Raw genomic sequence first — 21,497 nt, forward strand, 5'->3', positions numbered from 1 at the left:
GCTATTTGCAAACATTTCAAAGTTTATTTAACAAACCGGGCGAAATTTAATCAAACACGACGAAATTCATTCAAGTTCTAGCATAATTTACATAAACGACCTATATTTCCGCCGTTTTTACTGAAAACTAAAAAAAACAGCTTGTACTGGACGACCACCTCATTACACGCGGCCGCCCTGCCCGACTGCAATGTCGTCGCCGTCCGTGCCATCACCGTCATCCCTCCAACTGTGATAGGGCGCCGGTGGGCCGCGACAGCCTTGTCCGGCCACAGCTTGGCGCTCACGGAGGAGCCGCTCCACTTCCTCCTTCGCGGTCGGAGGGCCGCCGCGGACAATGCCGACGGCGCCTGCGGAGCCCAGGCGGCGGCCTTTCGCTAAGCAACCAGTCCTCACCGATCTTGGCAAGCTCGCCGTCAAGGCGGCGCCTGGCCGCAGTCTTCGCGATGGTGACGGAGCGGTCGAGGGCCCAGGCGGTAGGGAGGTCTAGGTCGTTGCGGACCCATTCTGGCGCAACTTAGCGAACACGGAGCGTCGGGCGGCGTTGTGCTGCTCATAGCGTGCCTGTTGCCTCGCCGCCCGCTCCTCCTCGGACCCGACAGCCCTCGTGCCTTGGTGATCATGGGCGGCAGCTCATCCTTGACAAACTATCCGCGGCGGTTGCGGTGGGGCGGCGACACAGACCCGTCAATATGAGCGGGCCTAGCGGTTGTGTGTTGGCGGCGACGCTGGCTCCTCCTTCGCGCGGCGACTGACATGGACGCTGCGGTTGCGTGGCGGCTCCTCCTTGATGCAGCGTCCGATCTGGACGCAGCGTCGGTTGCCGCGGGTGGGGGGCGCGGTCTCCTCCTTCACCCGCCGGAGAGGGGACACCGGCTCCCTCTTCACGCGGTAGCGAGGTAGGGATGGCGGTTCCTCCTTGTCCGCACGCGGTTGCGAGGGTGGCGCCGAGCCCATCTAACAGAGCAATGCTTCGTCATGAGCTCCATCTGACGGACGAATTCCTCGTCCGTCAGAGTTGCCTCTGCGAGGCGGCGTAGCTGCTCCTGCGGCGGTGCCTGGTCCTCCTCATCACCGGACGAGATGATGATCTCGTCCTTGCCAGAGGAGTCGACCGCCGTGGATGCCGAGGGGCCCCGAGGATGAGGGCGGCGGCGCCATGAGCCGCCTGACGAAGAACTGCCGCCGTCTCCGCCTGCCAGCGCGGAGAACCATGACTTCGGCATCGCTGGAGTTGGAAATGCTCGGGAAGGAGGGGCTTGGATATGTGCATCGCCGACGTATGGCTTAAATAGCCGCGGCCAGGCCATGCGAAGGGCCGGTCAACCCGCTTCAATGCGGCACAGCAGCCGGAGTTGGTTTCTCGGGACGCGGCGTCTGCATTGAAGCGGCAACGCCCGAGATGTCGTGTCCGTCAGCGCTGCCCTCCCGTCCGATCACGTTGCTCCGTATCAATACCGGCCGTTGCGTGCTCTGGGCCGGCATGAATGCGGCGCGGGCGTTGGATGGAAAGCGCGGGAGAGACAGGAGGTTTTTTTGGGTCGGCCACGACTATCAGATGTGGGCGTGGCAGCGGTCCGGACGCCTGCAAAGCCCCCCTTCCCCTAGTTTGTTTCCGGTTTGCGGGAAAAAGCACGTCGGGAACGGTCGGCAGACCGATACAGGCCCGCCTTGGTGGCAAAACACGTCCGGACCATGCGGTCCGGACGGTTGCGGGCGGTTTGAGGGTCGGCGTTGGAGATGCCCTAACATATAAGCGAGTTACTTTCCCATTTCCCCATCAGATCCTTCATTGTCCCAGTTTATTTCCACCTTCTATTGCACAATAGCCTAATGCTCTTGTAACCAGATTCTGGTATTCCAGTCTATAATACTATATATAAAAGGCACCAGTTCACCAGACCATAATTTGATCTTTTCCATTATGAGACTTCAAATTATCATACTACCTCTGATCCATATTACTTGTCTTTGATTTGTCTAGATACGGATGTATCTAACACTAAAACGTGTCTAGATACATCCATATCTAGACAAATCTAAGACCAGTATGGATCGGAGGGAGTAGTTAGCACACAAAAAAGTAAAACATTGTGAACTTGCCTGAAGTGTGGACAATCAAACTTATCTCTGCCAATGTGTTATCCTAATGTTGCATATGTTCCCTTTTTTTTTTGCCACCTTTCCTGTCTAGCTTTATCATAAATTTTGCAAGTCTGGAATTTTGTTCATGTGATGCATCAAAAGATGTAAATGATTGTAGCATTAAAAGTGTCAGCATCTATAAGGATGCCACAATTAGTTACAAATATCTTCATGCAATTTCTTTCCACAAGCAATGCGCAATTTACACCTAGATGTCAGATCAGCAGTTACAGATCTCAGTTGGTCAGATACTATGTCCATTTAAGGATTAATAAGCAACATTACAAATCAATTACTCCTTGCAGTAGTAGAACCTGACGAGATTGCAAAACATTATCAGACTTTCCCTTCTTACCTATTAAGTATGCTGTAGATTGCGATTTTGATAACAAAATACTGCATTGACTAAAAGGTGCAGTCGGCCAGTCACTAAGCAAAACCACACAAAGAAAACTGACTGCAAGATGGAGACAGATGTTACCTTGGATGGCTTGTATGTTCCTCGGCCCATTTGAATCAGAAGGTCTGTGTAACCTTTCTGCAGTAGTGCTTGTTTGAGTTCCTCAGAATCTACCACTTTGACAAGAGCATCGAAACATGTCGTCCCTACTGTGACAAACACCACTCGCCTTTCTCTATCTCCCATTCCTTCTGAAGAGTAAGCTCTGTAGAAAAACAAGTTAGTATCAAGGTTTTTTGATTGTCAAATACAGTCAGAGTCACGACTATAGACTATAGTCGTGATCCAAAAAAAGGTGTGTCCTTTTATAACATTCTTATTTTCAGATCCCACTTGATCAATAGCACAGAACAACTATCATCAAAATAGATTCCTGCCACTAGGTCTCACCGAATCGAGCCACGCATGGCTCGGCGTTCATAGTCACCGACTAGTAGGAGCAAGTCGCCTTCCATATGTGCGGCTCGAATCATAGAAGCAAGCCACAACCGCTACACCGGCAAGTGCGTAGTCGCGGCAATTAAGCGCCAAGCCGCCAACTAATCGGCGACTCAATATCACTTGTTAACATTTAAAAGGGAAACTAAAGGAAACGGATACTACCTCTGATTCAAAATGTAAGTTCTTTAAAATTTAATGCTAGTAAAATGTTTCTAAGTTTAAACATGTATAAACAAAGAATTGCTAGAATCCAAAAAAAAAACTTAACATTGTTAGATTTATCAATACATATACTTGCAATAATGTATAATCATTTTTATGTGTGAGAACATGTTTGCACATAAACTGATGATCAAAAAATAATAATCTTGAAGACCGTGTCAAAGTGTCAATGTCCAAAAACATTTACATATTAGACCGGTGGGAGATGACTTATGCTTGTAAATGGGTTAAGGCACTGAGTTTCCAAGCAAAAGAAGACTATTTATCTATAAGAATGTAAAAAATACTTAACCAAGCAAAAATGTTTATTCCAATTTATATCTCATCCAATGGTTATGTTCCACCTTTGCCTTTCATTTCTTCACATCTTGAACGACCCGACAACACACTTTTATGTGTGTCAATTCGTACAACACTTGCACATGCTCTTTCATCCAATTAGCATCTAACCCACAAGATGTCCCTCGTTAGTGAGGGACTAAAACGTTAACAAGCTGTCCTTCAAGATTTAGATGGCAATTGTCATAATTATTAGTTACTCCCTTAGTTCACAAATATAAGACGTCCTAACTTTTTTGTGAATCGGATGTATGCAGACACGTTCCAGTGTGTTTGTTCACTCATTTCAGTCCGCATGTAGTCCATACTAAAATATCCAAAACATCTTATATTTGTGAACGTAGGGAGTACTACTTTTGTTGCGAAAATAGTTTTGTCAATTATGCTCGACTATGTGCTGTGAATTCCCCATGCTAGTGCTAGAGTTGATACCAAACAAAATCGCGGCACACATGAAACCCTGAAATCGCCCAAATCGGGGAACTAACCAGATACATGGGGCATCAGAATTGGGAGAGGGAAGCTCACCTGAGAGGAACCTCCCTCCCTCGATTCGTGGACGAGGCCGAGCTGGGGTCGAGCGGAAGGCAGGGCGGGACGGGACGGGATCGCGCGGTAGAGGACCTGCGGGGGCGGGAGGAGGACCGGCGGGCGGGGTGGGAGGGTGGAGCTCCGGCGGCGGGCGGAGGGGCGGTCCGAGCGAGCGAAGGAAGCGGGGCGGCGTGCGTCGTTCTGAATGAACTGAACAGAACAGAGGATTGGAATAGTCGGATGTACTCCAAGTCTCCAATCCTCAGACTGCCGTTGATTTTTTTTCTTTTTCTTTTTCTTTTCAGTCGTATGGCCGAGAGGCTCCAGCAATAAAACCTTGTGCAGAATTTAGTGTTGGTATATACTCCCTCTGTCCCAAAATAAGTGAGTAGTATATAAATAAGTAAAATAGTTTACTTGAAATTACCCTGAGTTTTATGGACCTGCTAAGGTACTGGCTTGAATGTTTGACAGAGAAATATATTTTATGTAGAACGAAATAGATTCGAGACCGAGATGCGGCAACAGATTTCTGTATTTTATCGTGTAGAAAATTATTTTCTTTTTAGCTATCAAGGGGATCCAATAAGCCAAATATCCTTAAAATAGGTATTCCCTCCATCCGAAAAAGCTTGGTTTTACAGTAATCTTAATGGTTTCTAATTTATTTATTATTTTGAAAAGGAGGACATCCCCGGCCTCTGCATCGGAAAGATGCATGCGGCCACAATGGTTTGTAAATACAAGCTTTATTGTAAAGAAGCAAATATCAGATCTTTTCAAAGTACATTATCCGTGCCGCGTACATCTTACCATACCATCTCCAGGAAGAGTGAAACTTTACAGGAATAATATCCTATTTACTTAAGCTCCTAATCTAACCAAAAGAATAGCTCATGTACAGGATCTCGAGGCATCTCAAAGTGAAAACACTGAAGGCCACACTTCCTTCTATCACTTCACAGGACTTGCAAGCCTCTTATTTGGTTAAGAACAACCATTCCTACCACATGGACGTCGTGCAAACAGTCCTGCAAAAATCAATAATATCAGTTTACAAACAAGAAAAAACATAAATTAAGAAAAAAAATTACACTGTAAGTAATGTACTTATTTCAGTACGACGGCCTGCTTTGATTACACAAGACCTGCTTTTACTAGGCACAGACCAAGCCTTCGCGTATGATATGTCCACGCATACTCATCCACTTGTTCATACTCGCCCCCGTTTTCTCATTATCCAATTAGAGTTTGACTATTTTAATCATTATAAATGTCAATTATTCATCTTCTTGCAAGTTCGTAACAAAACATTGACAAACATTACTTTTTTTCTCGATAAGGGACAAACATTACTTCACACGGAGAACATGTTGTAAAATTACCTTGCGTCATTTCCACCTTAAAATGTATCAATAACACCTTCCTCGGGCTTCACTTTTGGTTGAGACTCCTTGCCAATCAGCTTCAACGGAACATCAAGCTCCGGGGGACTCTGCAAATCCAAATTTATTTGAACATTAATAACAAACTAAGCTATCATACTCTGAAAGCTTTCTGCAATCAAAAACTTTTAGATCACCATGCAACGTATAAGTGGCCAATAGATGTCTTCAAAAAATGGATGTTCCTTGATATCATTTGCACCAGTATTTGAACCTATGCGAGAAGAGGGATCTCTCTGAAGCAGTCCATGGATTAGTTGCTTCGCCTCCAGGCTAACCTGAAGAACGTACTTCAGTTAACAAATTGACACAAACAAACAAAATGTACTATATACTGAAGCAGTTTCAGACAGACATGACGTGTCGTTATTCATTCCACGCTGTAAATACAGCTGTGTAACAACCGAAATTTGCTCAAGAGATTGTACTTACATTCAAGTTTTACCATTTAGAACTGAATATATTGAGCAAGAATAATTGGTCTACATCACAAAATGCTCAGCTCTTTGTTTTATAGATAGGGAAGAAACAAATCTTACCGGGATGCTACTAGGAAACGTAAGATCTTTGTGCAGGATGTTATAAAATGTCTTCTTCCTGTTCTTTCCTCGAAAAGGTGTACGCCCATACAGCATCTCATACAATAGAATTCCTATAGCATGGAAAGGATGTTAGCTGACTTCACATTAGTATTACCTATTAACGTCACCTTACAATTAGAATGGTTGGAGATACTTAAGAATACATCTCGTTTCTAACACATTTTATAATTATCTAGATATTGCAGATATAGGATCATATGCACCACTCTACATCATACAAACAGCACATGGTTTATCCGCTTCAAGTTGGAACCAAAGAACTTAGTATGCATATAATATTTTTTGATAGAAGGGATTTATCCCTGATTTAATTATGTAAACCTTAAGAGTTTTTATACAGAAAAAAAGCAGGAAACAACATGAAAAGAACAGGTATGTAAACCTTAAGGATTTATCCCTGATTTATCACTGCAAGCCCAGTTTGCTGAAATGTTTCCACGTGACTACATGAGATATAAACAATACTGTGAAACGAAACACTCGACTTAAATGTGTTCGAGAAATAATCAACTTAACCACTACTCCCTCTGTAAACTAATGTAAGATGTCTTTGCGGTTCAAATTGAAAAAAAAAACGTCTTATATTAGTGTACAGAGACTTTTTGTAGTCAGACTGACAATATATATGGCTCTCTGTGTGGATTGTTGTGGCAATAATCATGAGATGTAGCTGACCCTCAGAAATTTCAGCTATCTACACCTTTTCAGGTGATTGCTACTCCTACTAAGAAGAGGGGAGAAAAAAATTAACCGTTTTTTACTCGTGGTTTACTACACTGGTACATCAGATAATTTATATATAATAAAATATATTTATTAGTGTTATAGCTTTTTACCAAGAGCCCACCAATCAATGGCACTTGTATGTCCTGCACCTGTGATGACCTCCTAAAATAACACAAAAAAAGGCAAGGCAATTGTGTTAATTATTAGGAAATAGCTACAATAACATCAGGTAGTTTAGAATAGTACATTTCAGACTACGTCGAAGATCAAAAAACGATTTACTCTGTTATAAAACTCCCTTCACTTTGAAATAGATGATGTTTTAGCATAAAGTTCATGTTATAAAATAGTGTTTTGGCGATGTAAGATTCATATTTTCTCAAAAGATGACCATGCTATTTATTGTGGTCATGAATATCAGTGAGACAATGTTGGGAACATTAAATTTTATAGAACTATTAGAGACAATAGAATATACATGAAAGAGAGAATGGGTTATCATCGCAAGTTTCAGATTTTGACATTCCATCTTCTGAAACAGGCGAAAGGTAAGTGTAATCTATCTTTCATAACTAAGTTTAGGCCAAAACCTGAGACAGGCTAAAAGTGAAAATGGAATGTCAAAACCTGAAACAGTTGTGATAGATTATAATTTATCTTTTGTAACTAAGTTTGAATCTGAGTGAGATTAATCTATCTACTGCAACTAAGTTTAGGCCAGAAGTGAGTACAATCTATCTTTTGTATACCTTCAAAACCTGAAACAGGCCAAACGTATATATGGAGATGGGTATATATGGGTCTAATCTATCTTTTACTAAGTTTAGGCCAAAAGTGATCTGTTTTGTGATGGAGGCCGTAGTACATTAGGATGTTATGATGATGCAGGTTACGTTAAGATTATATTGTAAACAATTACTCCAACAATGAAAATTATTTAGTTCCAACAAAAAATTATATGTAAACCAACAAGTTGACATGCTATGACTGAGAGCAAGGTATCGTACTGGTGCAATGTATTCTTCAGTTCCAACAAACGAATTCGATGGAGTGGAAGGATCCGAGACAAATGAAGGCGGCATAAATTCTTGAGATCTCCTTCGTTTTAGCGATGTCGAATGCTTTATAACCTGCAGGAGAGATGCCCATCATGAATTTTATAAATATTTTGTTTGAAGCGATTCCTTACAAGAAAATATAAAGATGTATAATTGTAGTAAACAAAAAGCACCTTTAAAACCAGACAGGCAAATGAACAGTCCGGATATCGGTTAAATAATTCAGTCACCGGTTTTTAAATTATTGATATTATACTCATATAGCATTAGTTAGTTCAGAAAATACAGAGAGCTGATTGAGAAAAGTGATAGATTTGCTAACTTCCATTTCTCTAAGTGAGACAAATTTGCTAACTACGGAGTTCAAGCTCCGGCACAGAAATGTCAAACAAGATGCCATGCAATACAAGCACTGGCTGGCTGGTGTGTGCCCTTGGGCCTGTGGGCTCCATATCTGTTAGTAGACTACTTCAGATGGGCCAAGGCAATTGTGCAGACCTTGCGCGGCTGGCGGTGCACCGTGCACCACTGCACGCCTGCACCTCAGCGAGGGAAGAAGGCACCATGTAAGAGTTTGACAAGAAACACGCGGTAAGTGACTGCGGCCTTCATCCAAATAATTCACTATCAGACAGATCAGGTCTGCGGTTCAGGTAAAAAGCCAGCCTCCTGCCCATTTTTCGCATGCATGGATGGTCTCTAAGCTGAGAAGGTTGCTGGTTGTGTTCTTTTTTGGTTAAACAGGCGGTCCAGTCCAGGTTTTTAATATAGGCCAAAAAAGTACTAGTCTACATAAAATGTTCTTGGCAATTAGGCAATCTGTTATCTTCACTTTGAATATAGGCGGCAGGTCACATTAAGGGGATAGTGCCGCATCTAGTTGGGGGAAACGGGATTTCCCTTCTCCAATATGCGGATGACACCATTATTATGGTGGAGGGGTCGGAGAGTGATATTTCGAACCTCAAGTTCCTCCTTCTGTGTTTCCAGCAGATGTCTGGCCTTAGGATCAACTTCGACAAGAGTGAGGTGATGGTCTTGGGCTACGCCCAAGACGAGCGACAGAGCATTGCGGATAGGCTTAATTGCCAGCTCGGGTCCTTCCCCATGACTTATCTGGGGATACCCATTAGCGACTCCAGGCTTACGGTGGCCGAACTGCGTCCCACGGTGGGGAAGCTTCAGCACCGTATCGAGCCCTGGCAGGGTCAGTGGCTCTCGAAAGCGGCCCGTACGGTGCTCATTAACTCCTCCCTCTCCAGCCTACTCCTATTCATCATGAGCTTCTACAGCCTTCCGGAGACCCTTCATCACGAGATTGCCACCGTTCAGGGGCGTTTCTTCTGGGCCTTCGAGGGTGATAAGCAGAAGTACCACATGGTCAGGTGGTCTGAGATCTGCAAACCTCGCGACCAGGGCGGACTCAGGATTATGTCCTCCAAACGCATGAACATTGCCCTCCTGACTCGGCGGCTCTGGCGGATTGCCAACGGAGATGGTGGCCTGTGGCTTCGCATCATTCAGCAGAAATACCTCCGCGGCCAGCCCCTCGCCTTCTGCCAGCGGTCTGGGGGTTCCCAGTTCTGGCAATCCATCATTCAGCTCCTTCCTGTCCTCCGGATCGGGACTTCGATCGCGATTGGGTCCGGCACCGCCACGTTGTTCTGGTTCGATAGGTGGACTGGAGACACGCCTCTTGCAGCCCGCTTTCCAGACCTGTTCTCCATCGCGGTTGCCCCCCGGATTTCCGTGGCGACCGCCCTTGCTGACTTAGGGCAACTTGCGTTCCGGAGGCCTTTTGGCCCGGCTGAGAACGCGGACTGGCAGGAGTTGCTCGACTGTATTGCACTCCACGAGCCTGATCTCACGACAGACGATGACCGAGCCAGATGGCGGCTAGAACCTTCCGGTCAATTCTCCACCAAATCTCTGTACCTGGCCATCGCCCCCTCTCCTGGCCATGAGGCGCTCTCCTCCATTTGGGAGATTCGCCTCCCCCTCAAAATTAGGATCTTCTTGTGGCAATGGATTCGCGGCCGCCTCCCATCAGGCGTTGAGGTTCTGAAGCGCAATGGCCCTGGTGATGGGCTTTGCCCGCTCTGCGGGCCTGAAGAAGACTCGAACCATATCTTCTTCACCTGCGTTCCTATGGAGCTGTTTCCGCGAGATTGTGGGTGGAAGCTGGGACCACAACAACTTCCCCGCTCTCTTTGCCGAACTCCAGGCGATCCCACCCGCGTTGCGCCACATTAGGTGGCTGACCATTGGGGTCCTTGCCTGGACGTTGTGGACTGTTAGGAATAAACTTGTGATTCAGCGTATTCCTCTTCGTCGTGCTACTGACGCTTTGTTCAAATGGTCTGATTACTTGCAGCTTTGGCGGCCGCTTAGCCGTCCCAGGGAGAGAGACGCCATCACCTCCATCATCACTCAGCTTCGCGCGATGGCTCTCCGGTTGGCTCCACCGCTTCCCCCACCACCTCCGGAACCAGATTAGATCGTCGTATTCACGCCTCTGCCGCCGCTGTCTTGCGGCGTTTCGTAGTGCGTCTGTGCTGGGCTTGTTGTGCTGTGCTCACAGCTGAACTTGGGTCTGTGTGTGTTTGTGTGTGTGTGTGTTGGACCCTGCCTGCGGTGGCGTTGTGTGGGTGTGTGCCGTGTTCCGTTGTTACTCTGTGCTTGGTGGTTGCTTTATTTATAAAGCGGGGCGAAAGCCTTTTTGGGTAATATGATGGATGTGAAAAAGTCAAAGATGGTTACTTGAGTATGAGGAATGCTTTTGATTTAATCTTCAAAATGTTTCAAATTCTATCTGTGTGAAACAACTCACCAGCTGATAAGGAATCAGTTAAGTATTCTAGAAAAGTTTTAACAGCACTTAAAATGTGTTTCCTCAACTTACATGGGGTTTCGAAGAAGTCAAAAATGAGAGGTCAAAATCAGTCAGCACAACGTGCCCATCGGCTTGGAGCAAAATGTTTTCTGGTTTCAAATCACGGTATATAATACCTGCATCAGAAATAGTGCATGCAAATTATCAACCTCATACATCATAACAGAAATACCAAATCGGTCTCTTTAAAGAACATATACAAGTACAGCACCACATTGTTAACAGTGGAACACTAATGCACGGTCTTCTAAGAAACTTTGTCAATAATAAAATATTAAGTTAGGAAGTCACGGCTATACCAAGACAATGAAGATACTCGAGACCAATTACAACCTCCGCAGCATAAAACCTACAGAAAACATAGATCAAAAGAATGTTACAGAAAATGTGTAAGTTGAATATAGTAGACGCATATTGTTCAGACATGATCTTATCACTGCAGAATCTAAACAATTGCTTATTTCTATAATGGGAAACAGAAGAGCAAAAATAGTGAACAGTCCTGTGGTTTTGAGCAGCTAGGTTTTTCCTTCACACAAGCAAGTTATGTACTCCAAACTACAAGAATTTGATGACATTATTTGCTAGAAGCAGTTTCATTCAGTGGAACAGTAAGAAAGAGTATAGCGCTGCTCGCAGGCTACTGCAGGGGCAGCTGGCCTCATAACGTCACTACCAAGCTTAGCGCTCAGGGGTGTAGCATGGGCTCTGGTTGTAACCGGCCTACTGTAGGCTTGTCCAAAACTATTTCTTTCTATCAATGCATGGATACACAAAGCTCTTACGTTTTCTCAGAAAAGAAAGCAGTATGAAAAAGTGTATCAGAGCGACTGTATTAGCAAAAGATGCCTAGACATATCGTCTTAGTGCCATAGTGAGTAAAAAAGCTTATATCAGGTAAAATATTCAGATATTGCAATACCTGTAAATACAAGGTATTATCAAAAAAAAGACCACATATTTTACTCAGTAATTTTCTAGAGCCAGTTGAAATAATTACTATTTGAGTTCAGGAAGGAATAGGCTGACCATAAATCATTTGACTTTGTTACTATTTTTTTACAGAAAGACATCAAGCTAGTTTCCATCTAGATTGCCAGTTTGCTTATCATATAAAGGAGTTGTAATACAGGTTTGGATGGGAGAGTAAAATGAGAGAGTCCCAAAGTGTCCTTCGCTCCCGTGAGCTCTGCTGTCTTTGTTATCACTGCCCTATACTGGCAGACCAGAAATCTTACCATATGGGTTGGTTCAGTTATAAGGGAACTTGCAAAAAGTTGTGCGGTCAATTGTTCCCATTTTTACCATTTGGCCACAACAGCCTAGCAACAACGACAGCCTGGGCAAGAAAAGAATCATGACTGGCTGCTAGAGCTATTCCTCTTATTTCCCACAGCTAAAACTAAAGTTTCCCACCTTTCAGAAAGACCTCATGTTCCCTTTTCAGGGAATCAGCACATACAAAATTTGAACCACTGGAAATGCCTGAAGGAAAAGATGTCCCTCCATTACAGAATAAATGATTTTTGGTTTTCCAGCTCTCAGTGTCCAGAGTCTACATGATGAAATTTTGACCGTCATTTTAATAGTATGAATATAACAACGAAAGCATTTTTTATTACATATCGACGAATATAATCTCCACGTGGCAAATAGGGAACAGCTGTTGCAGGATCATGGGATTAAGTGTAGGATTAGTTAGTATTTTCCTTAGAAGAAGCTAAATTTGGAAGCACAAAGCCCATGAGTAAAGAGAGAATTAAAGGGCAACTTTGGAAGCAAATTACAATTTCTAGAAAATACTGTGCATGTAACGACTAGCCCAGATGTTACGATTTGAGCAGCTACCTTGCAGAATCTTCTCTGAAAATTTTCAAGGGTTGCTTATCCAGTGCCGCAAACAATTCTCCTCCGGGACAAAAGTCTGTTATAAGACAAACATGTGTTGGCGTCTGAAAATAGACAATAGGAATTAGCATAAACGTTCCAACAAAGTTATCTTGAAATATAGTATTGGCCATTGTGGAGATTAACAGGAAGCAACTAATGGGGCTTAAATCTTCATATTACCTTTCATATTTTGTTTACTAGAAATATAAAATAACTCAGGTAAGGCATAAGGTCATGAAACAAACCTGAAATGAAGTATACAATGTTGGAAGAAAAGGATGATCCAACAGAGAGTATATTTCTCTTTCAATAATAGCTCGGTGCACCTGCGCATTACAGAACTTCATTAAGATATTCAATGCAAAAGATTGTACAGAAAGATAATCTATAATAGCATGTCAATATTTATTTATTAAAAAAATACCTTGTTGCGGTTCAACATCACTGATTTGTCCATTGCCTTCATCGCAAATAATTCACCACTACCTTGCAACTCAACCAAGTGTACACTGAAGACAAAAAACAATAATTTGATAGCAGAAATAGGGCTAAATTTGAACAGGATTGCCTAAAACACGAAGTTTACTTCAGAAAAATCATACAAGATGGCTACCACACATAAATAAGTTAGACATGACACAGCCAAGCTTACTGAATTAACCAGACCTGTCTACATAAATAGGGATAAATTTGAACAGGATTGCCTAAAACACGGAATTTACTGCAGGAAAATCATACAAGATGGCTACCACATAAATAAGTTAGACATGACACAGCCAAGCTTACTGAATTAACCAGACCTGTCTACGTGGACATAGGTACTATTTTGAACTACACACTGTTCTTGCAGCCCCACGCTCTCATAACAGTAGAAATGGAGATTAGCTAAAAAGTTTAGACACCGTTGAGGAGTTGTACCTGCCAGTATCCCCACACCCCAGAGGTTTAACTGGTTTGAAGTGTTTCAAGCTAATCTTCTCCCCAGTTTCTATAATCTGCAATGCCAAAAAAAACATTAAAAGTATGTGGGTAATTAACAATCATCCCCTTTTTGTTCCTTGCCTTCTTTCTAGCAACTTAAAAGCACGCTTGCCAGGCAGGCATGTCAAAAAAGATAACATAAGAGATAAGACCCTATTGGTCGCGCACTAAATGATGTGCCTTGAAGCACTAAACGAAGTCCCAAGTTAAATTAGTGGATACTAAGGTAGGGGTTCTATTGTTTCTAAGGGCAATGATTGGCTGAACCTAGGGGCTGCAGCTCCAAGCTGTCAAATCATAACTCCTCGTCTCGGGATGCATGCACCCTTATAGCTAAGAAAATGTAATTAACTAAGATTGTTTTAGGAACTAAGAAAATGAAGAATTTCTTTCAGAAGCTAACTTTTGGCCATGTTGAACACTATGTATCTTTATCATTTTTTTAATACCATGTTGCACACATCATAATCAAAAAGCATCTGCACTTTCGATGGGTTTTTTTTTTGCGAATACGCTTTCGATGGTTAATATGACCCAAATCATGATGACATCATGGGGTCTAGGACATTAGAGCTGGTGCTCGTAGATCCAGATAAACCCCTCTCATATTTCTAATTCATCAACTATTATACTAATATATTCAAGTATCATGTAGGTTGAGACAATTTGACTCTGCTATTGCTACTGCAAGAATACAGAACTATCTTGTCAAACAACAGATAGAATATACCTTTTCTATAGCTCTCCAAGAAGAGTTATTCCGTTTGTGAGGTTTTGGAGAAACAGATAGTGAGTGCATTGCCCACAGGTCCTCTGGTCTCTGGGAAAGTAACAGATAGCATGACGTCCACCAATCACAAAGAACTGGCTAAAGAAATAACTTTTCCGATATATTCACATCAAGTAACAATATCCAGGAAAAAAATCTGTTGTGTACTGCAAGGACCAAGAAGCAACCTATCTAATCAGTCCAATGTGCATGCCAGCATGTGTTCATATAAATTTACGATGTTATACCTTATGTAGCATATTCTGGTTTTTGTATTATTTGCATAGGAATAACTAAGATTTTATTCGGTCTTTAAACTGACTTCCACAATCATCTATCCATTCTTTCATATACCAATCAAGAACAAAACATGCCAAAGCAATGTTGAGTTCAGATTCCTTTAGGAACATTAAATCAACAAAAAGTAGATGTACCTTACCAAGTTGGCATCAGGAAGCTCCCTGACTGCTTCATCCACATTCCCTGCTGTAGCTTTGACCTGGTTAGATCTCATTCTACAAATAGTTAGCAAAACTCAAGTGTTACTATTACAGGAACATTACGTGTCTGCTAGGTTTTTAAGTAGCCCCATATTGCAACGATTTTGGAACCTTCCAGCCTATTTTAGAATTTCTTACAGAGACTGTTGACTGCAGAAACATTACTACAACCCACGCTTCTTGGAAATACACAATCTGTTGTGTGTTTTTGGAACGTTGCATTTAATTTACAAAACAAATCATCTAAAAAAGGCCATGGAGCTTAAGCACCCAAATGATATCCAGCTGACTAATTTAGGTCCCTAGATTAATTTTATCTTCGTTTCCCAACATATTCTTTTCTGAACCAAAGTACTTTCACATCCTCGAAAGGGAAATTACTCAAGCTGAGTTGGCCTACCAGTTTGGCACTTTGTATCTCAGTGTTCTCCGAGAGTCGGTTCCTGAGGGGTTCAACATGATCACTTCCATCAAGTTGCACGCCGATAAAGTACTGAAGCTCCCCCTGTATCCATAGTAGCATACAAATGCACAATCGTTACAGCACCATGCTGGCTCCATCTATGTAACTGTAACTGCAAGCTCCAGAACAAATTCAGCGTTTGGATAACATTTCGCTACCTTCTGATCCCACATAGGCTGCAGGTGAAACAAGTTCCAGAACTTCTTCCCTGATCCATCACAAGCAAAAGCAGGTATGGTAAGCAAATGTCCCACTACATCCTAGAAACTGGATTGCCTAGAGAGGAGGGAGCAGGACTAAAATGTGACTCGAGGAATCTGTCACTAGATGATTCAAAATTACCGCTCTTGGTGTAGTTAATTAGCTGGACGGTGACCTCCTTCTGCTCCCTGATGGCCTCCCTGATCTTGTCAACGGTGGTCTGGTCGGTCTCCGATCCCTGAAGAAATCTGCAAGCACCAACAAAATCAATCCACATTACATCACCTAAGGCTAAGAGACTGACAAGAATACATGGGAAACTAAAGCAGAAGAGACATGGGAAAATCGAAGGGGGGGAACAAGCATTGCAAAAATGTGGTGGCTAGAAATGCGGCGACCTCCGCCATGGGGCGGTGGCGCTGCTCTTGCACGAAGGTCTGACGGTATGTGGCTGATGGCGGGACTCGATATCAGTCAGGATTCAGCCTCTCATGTCAAGGCCGGGGCACAATCAAACTCCGGCCGCACCGTGCTCAAGCCCTAGCCGCCATATCCAGATCAATCTCCTCTCCCATACTCTCCGGCCACAGCTCCGGCGCCGCGGGGCAGAGGAAGGGGAGGAGTCCCCGCCGACGCTGACGATGGACATCAATCTCCTCGCGAAGCTAAGCTTCTCTGTTCATAGTTTTAGCTACTTCCTCCCCATATAACTTTGGAAATGGTTAAATGGCGAACAGTCGCCTGTTTGAGATAGATCCCAACGGCTTTGGATCCGTCCGATCGTGATCGTGCGGCTGTAATGAGTCACTATGATTCTTTGGCGCTTTAGGGCATGTTCGGTTAATCCCCACCGCAAGGGGATTGGAGAGGAATGGAGGGATTTGAGGTGGATTTTGACTTGTTGGGGATTTAATCCCTTCCAATCCCCTTCAAACTCCTTAAAATCCTATGAAACCGAACAAGGCCTTAGTGAGATCCGATTTTACAGGAATATTTGATTAGTTTGTGCTTTGCATTGATCAAGATTTGTTTTCTTTTTACACAGGTGTGGTGGATGTAGCGTCATGCAGTTTTAATAGGAAAAGAAACACGATAAAATTAAGAGTTGAACTGGGCCTGAGAGTTGAGAGATTGCATCTCTATCCAACTGGACAATATTTTGGTACAAATCAAAATTATAATCTTCATTGTATACAAGCGAATCTTATCACTAATCAGACCGTCAATCATTAGACGCTTGATAGAAACATGAGATTTGGTTTTTGAAGATCCCATCGCGACGAACTAAATGATGAAAAGAAGAGAGTTGTTGAAACATACCATGATAACTTTTGTGTGAATAGCAATGTTAATTTAAGCAACGCACACCTAGTAACTTACGTACAACATAATAGTAACATTGACTCGTGCTTTTGTGTGAAGTATGATAATTTACGCACCGCAGACCTCATAATTTAAGTACAACACAATGGTAACATTGACTGGTGGAAAAAAGTTGTTGAAAACAAACACTGTTAAGTTTTGTGTAAAAAGTGTGGCAACATACTATCACGGGACAACTTAGGTACCCGCTAACTTTGGACCCGAAAAAAAAAGCCATGAAACATATTAGAGCGGTTGTAAACATATTAACAAAGGAAGTAGTTTTGAAGATTTTGTCGCGGCGGATTTAATAATAAAACTAGGTTTTAAATCAGAATGATAGTTTAAGCTACAACAATTTTTGAAATAAGGAGAATCTAGAATAGCATCAGTTTTTTTGTCCAGAAGGTTGGGGAACCTATTTTATGCCCCGACAATTTTAGTGTAAATAATATCTAGATCTACTAATAAAGGGAGATAGTTTCTGCCTGTTCGTCGCGCATTTTGCATAAAAGCGTTGACTTTTCTGAGAATCAACTCGCAGTCTAGATTTTAGTCAGGTTTTCCCCTTTGCAAAAAAAAACCCTGATGTTTTTGTTAATCAACCCACAATCAAGTTTTATGTCGGATTTTCACTTTTGCAGCAAACCCCCTAATATTTAGGTTACTCAACCCACAGTTCATATTAAATGCTTTTTAAAAATATCCATATCTTTTAAACCATAACTCCAAATTTAACTTATTATATATGGAATTTGATCAGAAAAATGTGTAGAATCTGAATATGATGTTATTTTATGTGTACATTTTTTAAAATGCTATTTAGGTGCAACCTTAATCAATAGCGCATGATCTGTCTTTCTCAATCAGATTGAAAATGAACACCTCACCAAAATTAGATTGAAGACGAAAGAAACCATTTATAACCATGCATGCACGCCTAATCAAAACCTCACAGAAAAAACAGATTTCTCATCTTATGCTGCGTGAGATTGTGCGGCCTCCGTGCTCACACAATTCCAACGCGGTTGAATGTGGTTAATTATAAGGTGTCCTGGAGAAACTTGTAGGCCTTGTTGTTCTCATCATTCTTCATTGATGACGGGTGATATTCTGTGTTTGTCGGCGGCATGGCTCTATGTGTATTTTCGACGACATCATAATAAAAATAGTAGGGGCAATATTATTATGGATCCCGATACCCATGGACACCATGCCTATAAGGTGAGGTTGGGTAGTTATTCCCACTACTTTTCATGATGGGTATCCACGAGCTCAAGGATTGGCCATGGTGTAGTTTTAGCTATAGATACTTATCTAACAGGTAGATCCCTCATGATAGTGACCCTAAGCCTTATAGATGGTCTAGAAATCCAACGACATAGATCCATGACTAAATATTTTTATTATATTGGTAATCTGTAACTCTTATTGTGTTTGGGGCTTTTATTTTCCATTCTTGCTAATGCTTTTTGCATTTGCTTCATGAATAGTTGGGTATCTGGAAGTTGTGTGCATGCATAGGAATTTGTGCCACATGGATATCAATGTGGCTATAAAAAAGAATGAGTAGCTTGATATGGGTGATCTAGAGGAGCTATACGCGGCCAGACCCACCACACTGCCATCCTTATTCTTTTTCAATGTGTTCTTCTTTTTCGAACCTTCGCGAGAAAGGTCACCAGCCTGACCTAGTGATACAAGCACCATTGTTTACCTATATTGGGGTAGTTCACCTGAATGTTGGCACTATTGTCAATCTCCATTTCTACAAGGTGGTCTACATTTGTGGCAATTCAACAAGGTTTGGTCCTCCATACGCTTTTGCGGGTGTATTGATGTTGTCAATCGTCTACAAGAGCTATGGTAGCATATCGATGACAAGTTCGCCTTTAGTTTTGATAAGAATTTTGCGACATATACTCTTGATTGTAATCTATCCTTTTATAGGGTCATTTTTCTTGAGAAAAAAACTCCACCCTAGACGAGACAAGCCCACAATTAGCTAAGAAGTGTGTTTGAGAAAGCTCCACCTCATCTCCCACTCTATCTCTAAATTCCACTCTGCTCCTATATTATAAAGGTGTGAAATGTGTGCTTGCTATCAAACTAGCTCCAGATTGCATATTAGGGAGAGGTTGTTGTGAAATGTCTAAATAAGGCCACTATGAGAAATACATTTTGTATCTATACAAAGCCACTAACAGTAATTGAGGCAAATTAACTAGCAACTTGTTTAATACTTGTATGCATGTAGTCATAATGACATTGTACTGTTTATTTCTCATTCCTTCCTTGCATGCATGCAGACATATTAATGAACCCGGTTAACAAAAAAAAAGTTGGCTTGCAAATCAGTCATTAAATTTTATCTTGGTACCTGTAATATGAGTTTGTGGTCTTGTATAAGGGAATTGAGGGAGTATCTATTTTATTGTTTTTTTTCATCAATATGTTTGTGTATCACTTTTCTTTGCTAAGCATCATATGTGCTTGTCCGGAGTGTGAGCAGGAAGGTGCTGGTGAAGTTCGTCGGCAGAAAGTCTTGGTCGCTGGAGTGCTCTAGCAGGCGATGAAGACTTCCCTCCATTAGACGGTGGTGGGATTGACCAAAAAGTTCTAGAAGAATGAGACGTCAACGACGTGTACTATGGGAGAATGAGGGGCATTGACGATGTAGTTCAGAAGAATGAGGTGACAACAACATGTTAGTCCATTGGCAATGGTGGGTGACGGGAGAAACAAGAAGGGGATAAGAGAGGACATGTGGTTGAAGCTCTTGAGAAGATGAGGATCGTTAGGAAGCCTGGGAAGACAAACCCTAACCCTAGGTGTTGTCATATTGTGCCATGAAAAAAGATTGAGGAAGACGAAGGGTAGTTAGAGAGAAAACAAGCAGTAGGTGGGCTAGTGACTTGGAGTCACTCAGTGTCATTGATGGGCGTTTTCATATAACTCCAAGCTCTGGGCAAGCGAAGCATCTCTAGTCAAATGAACTAGAGGCCATTGTAATTTGACTCTACCTACAATATCAAGTTGAGATTTTTCAGGACAATTATACCTCCTCAACTAGTGAAGCTATGGAGCGGAGTTGTCCTCGAAACACCCTTGAAGGGGGAGGTTTTAGGACGCGGCTATTTTGCACCCGGGCTCATATAAGCAGGTGTGAACAGTAAAATCATTTTAAATGGTAAAAAAAATCTGAATTATTTTGTGGTGCAAGATGCTCAGGTGCGTGATGCCCGTGCAAAATTTGATGAAGTTTGAACATTCGAAGAGTTTGTGGCAAAAAATAAGATTTTTGGGTGCCGGAAAAACTTTTGGAAACAGCCCTGTTCACATCTTATTTTGTCTTTTTTTGCCATGAGCTCCTCAAATGTTCAAACACCTCGAAATTTTGTACAAACATCACATTTGAGCATCTAGCACCACACAAGAAATAGGATTTTTCGAATTTTTATGCTACTTTTAGTTTTACTATTCACCTAGTTTACCAAATAGGTTTGCGTCCCGCTATATTAATATAGCAACCACTTGATACAGCCAGAAGTTCGACGTTGGGGTAAACAGCACAATCATGCCCAAAAGAAAAACAAGAGAAAAGCAAGAGAAAGAAATGCCGGCAGCACCGGAAGAACGAAAGCTGAAGCATCCGGCAACCGCTGCGCCCACCGGAAACATCCACCACGCTCCAATGCCATCGAGTCGCCGCGAACCAAGCAACACCTTCAAGAAGGACTGCCACGACGATGCTGCTACCCGGACGAATCCTAGGATTTCTCCCGGTACACGGAGGGAAGCGGGCGAGAGGTACTCCCGACGCCCTTCAAGAAGGTTGATGGCGCCCGCAGGCGTCACGGCGTCGGTGCCGGGCAGACCCAAGAGGGATTTCGCCCTACCCCTCATACCCACAACTCAGGACCAACCGGCGGCTCCACCACGCCAACCGCCCATCAACCTGCGTCACCACAGTCACGAGGACACCACCGCCATCTCTCCACCACAGACGCTGCGAGGCCGGCCGAACCAAACGAGACCATCGTCGATAGGGACCGGGAGCACCACAGCCACGTGGGAGGGGACAACCTCCACTGGCACAAGCCGTAGCAGACCGGACGCAGGTGCGGGAGCACGCCGGACCCCCTGCCCAGCCGGGCCCAGATCGGGCCCGTTAAGCTCCTGCAGCCGCGCTGCAACCGACGCCGCGCAGAGCCGCCGATCCCAACGACCGCATCCCGCCAGCCCAGCCGGAGGAGACCCACCGGAGGCCAGACCAACCCGCCCTGACCCAGATCGGGCACAAAAGGGCCCAGATCTGGGCCTGCAGGGCTCCGTCGGCCAACCCCCGCCGCCAGCCACCGCCGCCGCCGCATCTGCGCCCGATCTACACCGGAGCACCGCCGAGGTGCACCGTCGCCGGAAACCGCCGCCCGAGCCGGGGAACCGCGAGGGGGAGGGGAAGAGGGCCG

The 21,497-nt window shown here is 43.4% G+C and overlaps 2 protein-coding genes across 5 annotated transcripts in view; both read right to left on the reverse strand.

Annotated features, from left to right (window-relative positions):
* LOC123053041 (UDP-N-acetylglucosamine transferase subunit ALG13 homolog) overlaps positions 1–4,357 on the reverse strand; it is a 6,023-nt gene extending 1,666 nt beyond the window's left edge. Inside the window, exons 1-2 of the mRNA XM_044476419.1 lie at positions 4,136–4,357; positions 2,627–2,810 (exon numbers count right to left, since the gene is read on the reverse strand). Of these exons, the coding sequence (XP_044332354.1) occupies positions 2,627–2,791 (165 nt within the window). The 5' untranslated portion in view covers positions 2,792–2,810; positions 4,136–4,357. The remainder of the gene's footprint in view (positions 1–2,626; positions 2,811–4,135) is intronic.
* Positions 4,358–4,868: 511 nt separating this feature from the next.
* The window catches only part of LOC123053040 (phototropin-2), a 19,754-nt gene continuing 3,125 nt past the window's right edge, over positions 4,869–21,497 (reverse strand). For all 4 annotated transcript variants that reach the window (XM_044476415.1, XM_044476418.1, XM_044476416.1 and 1 more), the window contains 17 exons: positions 15,808–15,914; positions 15,624–15,673; positions 15,403–15,507; positions 14,942–15,001; positions 14,464–14,553; positions 13,671–13,747; positions 13,177–13,261; positions 12,998–13,078; positions 12,711–12,814; positions 11,162–11,211; positions 10,872–10,978; positions 7,919–8,041; positions 7,022–7,073; positions 6,123–6,235; positions 5,721–5,861; positions 5,524–5,633; positions 4,869–5,169 (listed from right to left, as the gene is read on the reverse strand). In XM_044476415.1, the coding sequence (XP_044332350.1) occupies positions 5,541–5,633; positions 5,721–5,861; positions 6,123–6,235; positions 7,022–7,073; positions 7,919–8,041; positions 10,872–10,978; positions 11,162–11,211; positions 12,711–12,814; positions 12,998–13,078; positions 13,177–13,261; positions 13,671–13,747; positions 14,464–14,553; positions 14,942–15,001; positions 15,403–15,507; positions 15,624–15,673; positions 15,808–15,914 (1,438 nt within the window). In that variant the 3' untranslated portion in view covers positions 4,869–5,169; positions 5,524–5,540. The remainder of the gene's footprint in view (positions 5,170–5,523; positions 5,634–5,720; positions 5,862–6,122; positions 6,236–7,021; positions 7,074–7,918; positions 8,042–10,871; positions 10,979–11,161; positions 11,212–12,710; positions 12,815–12,997; positions 13,079–13,176; positions 13,262–13,670; positions 13,748–14,463; positions 14,554–14,941; positions 15,002–15,402; positions 15,508–15,623; positions 15,674–15,807; positions 15,915–21,497) is intronic.

Source organism: Triticum aestivum, chromosome 2D (genome assembly GCF_018294505.1).
Source record: "Triticum aestivum cultivar Chinese Spring chromosome 2D, IWGSC CS RefSeq v2.1, whole genome shotgun sequence".
Classification (NCBI taxonomy): domain Eukaryota; kingdom Viridiplantae; phylum Streptophyta; class Magnoliopsida; order Poales; family Poaceae; genus Triticum; species Triticum aestivum.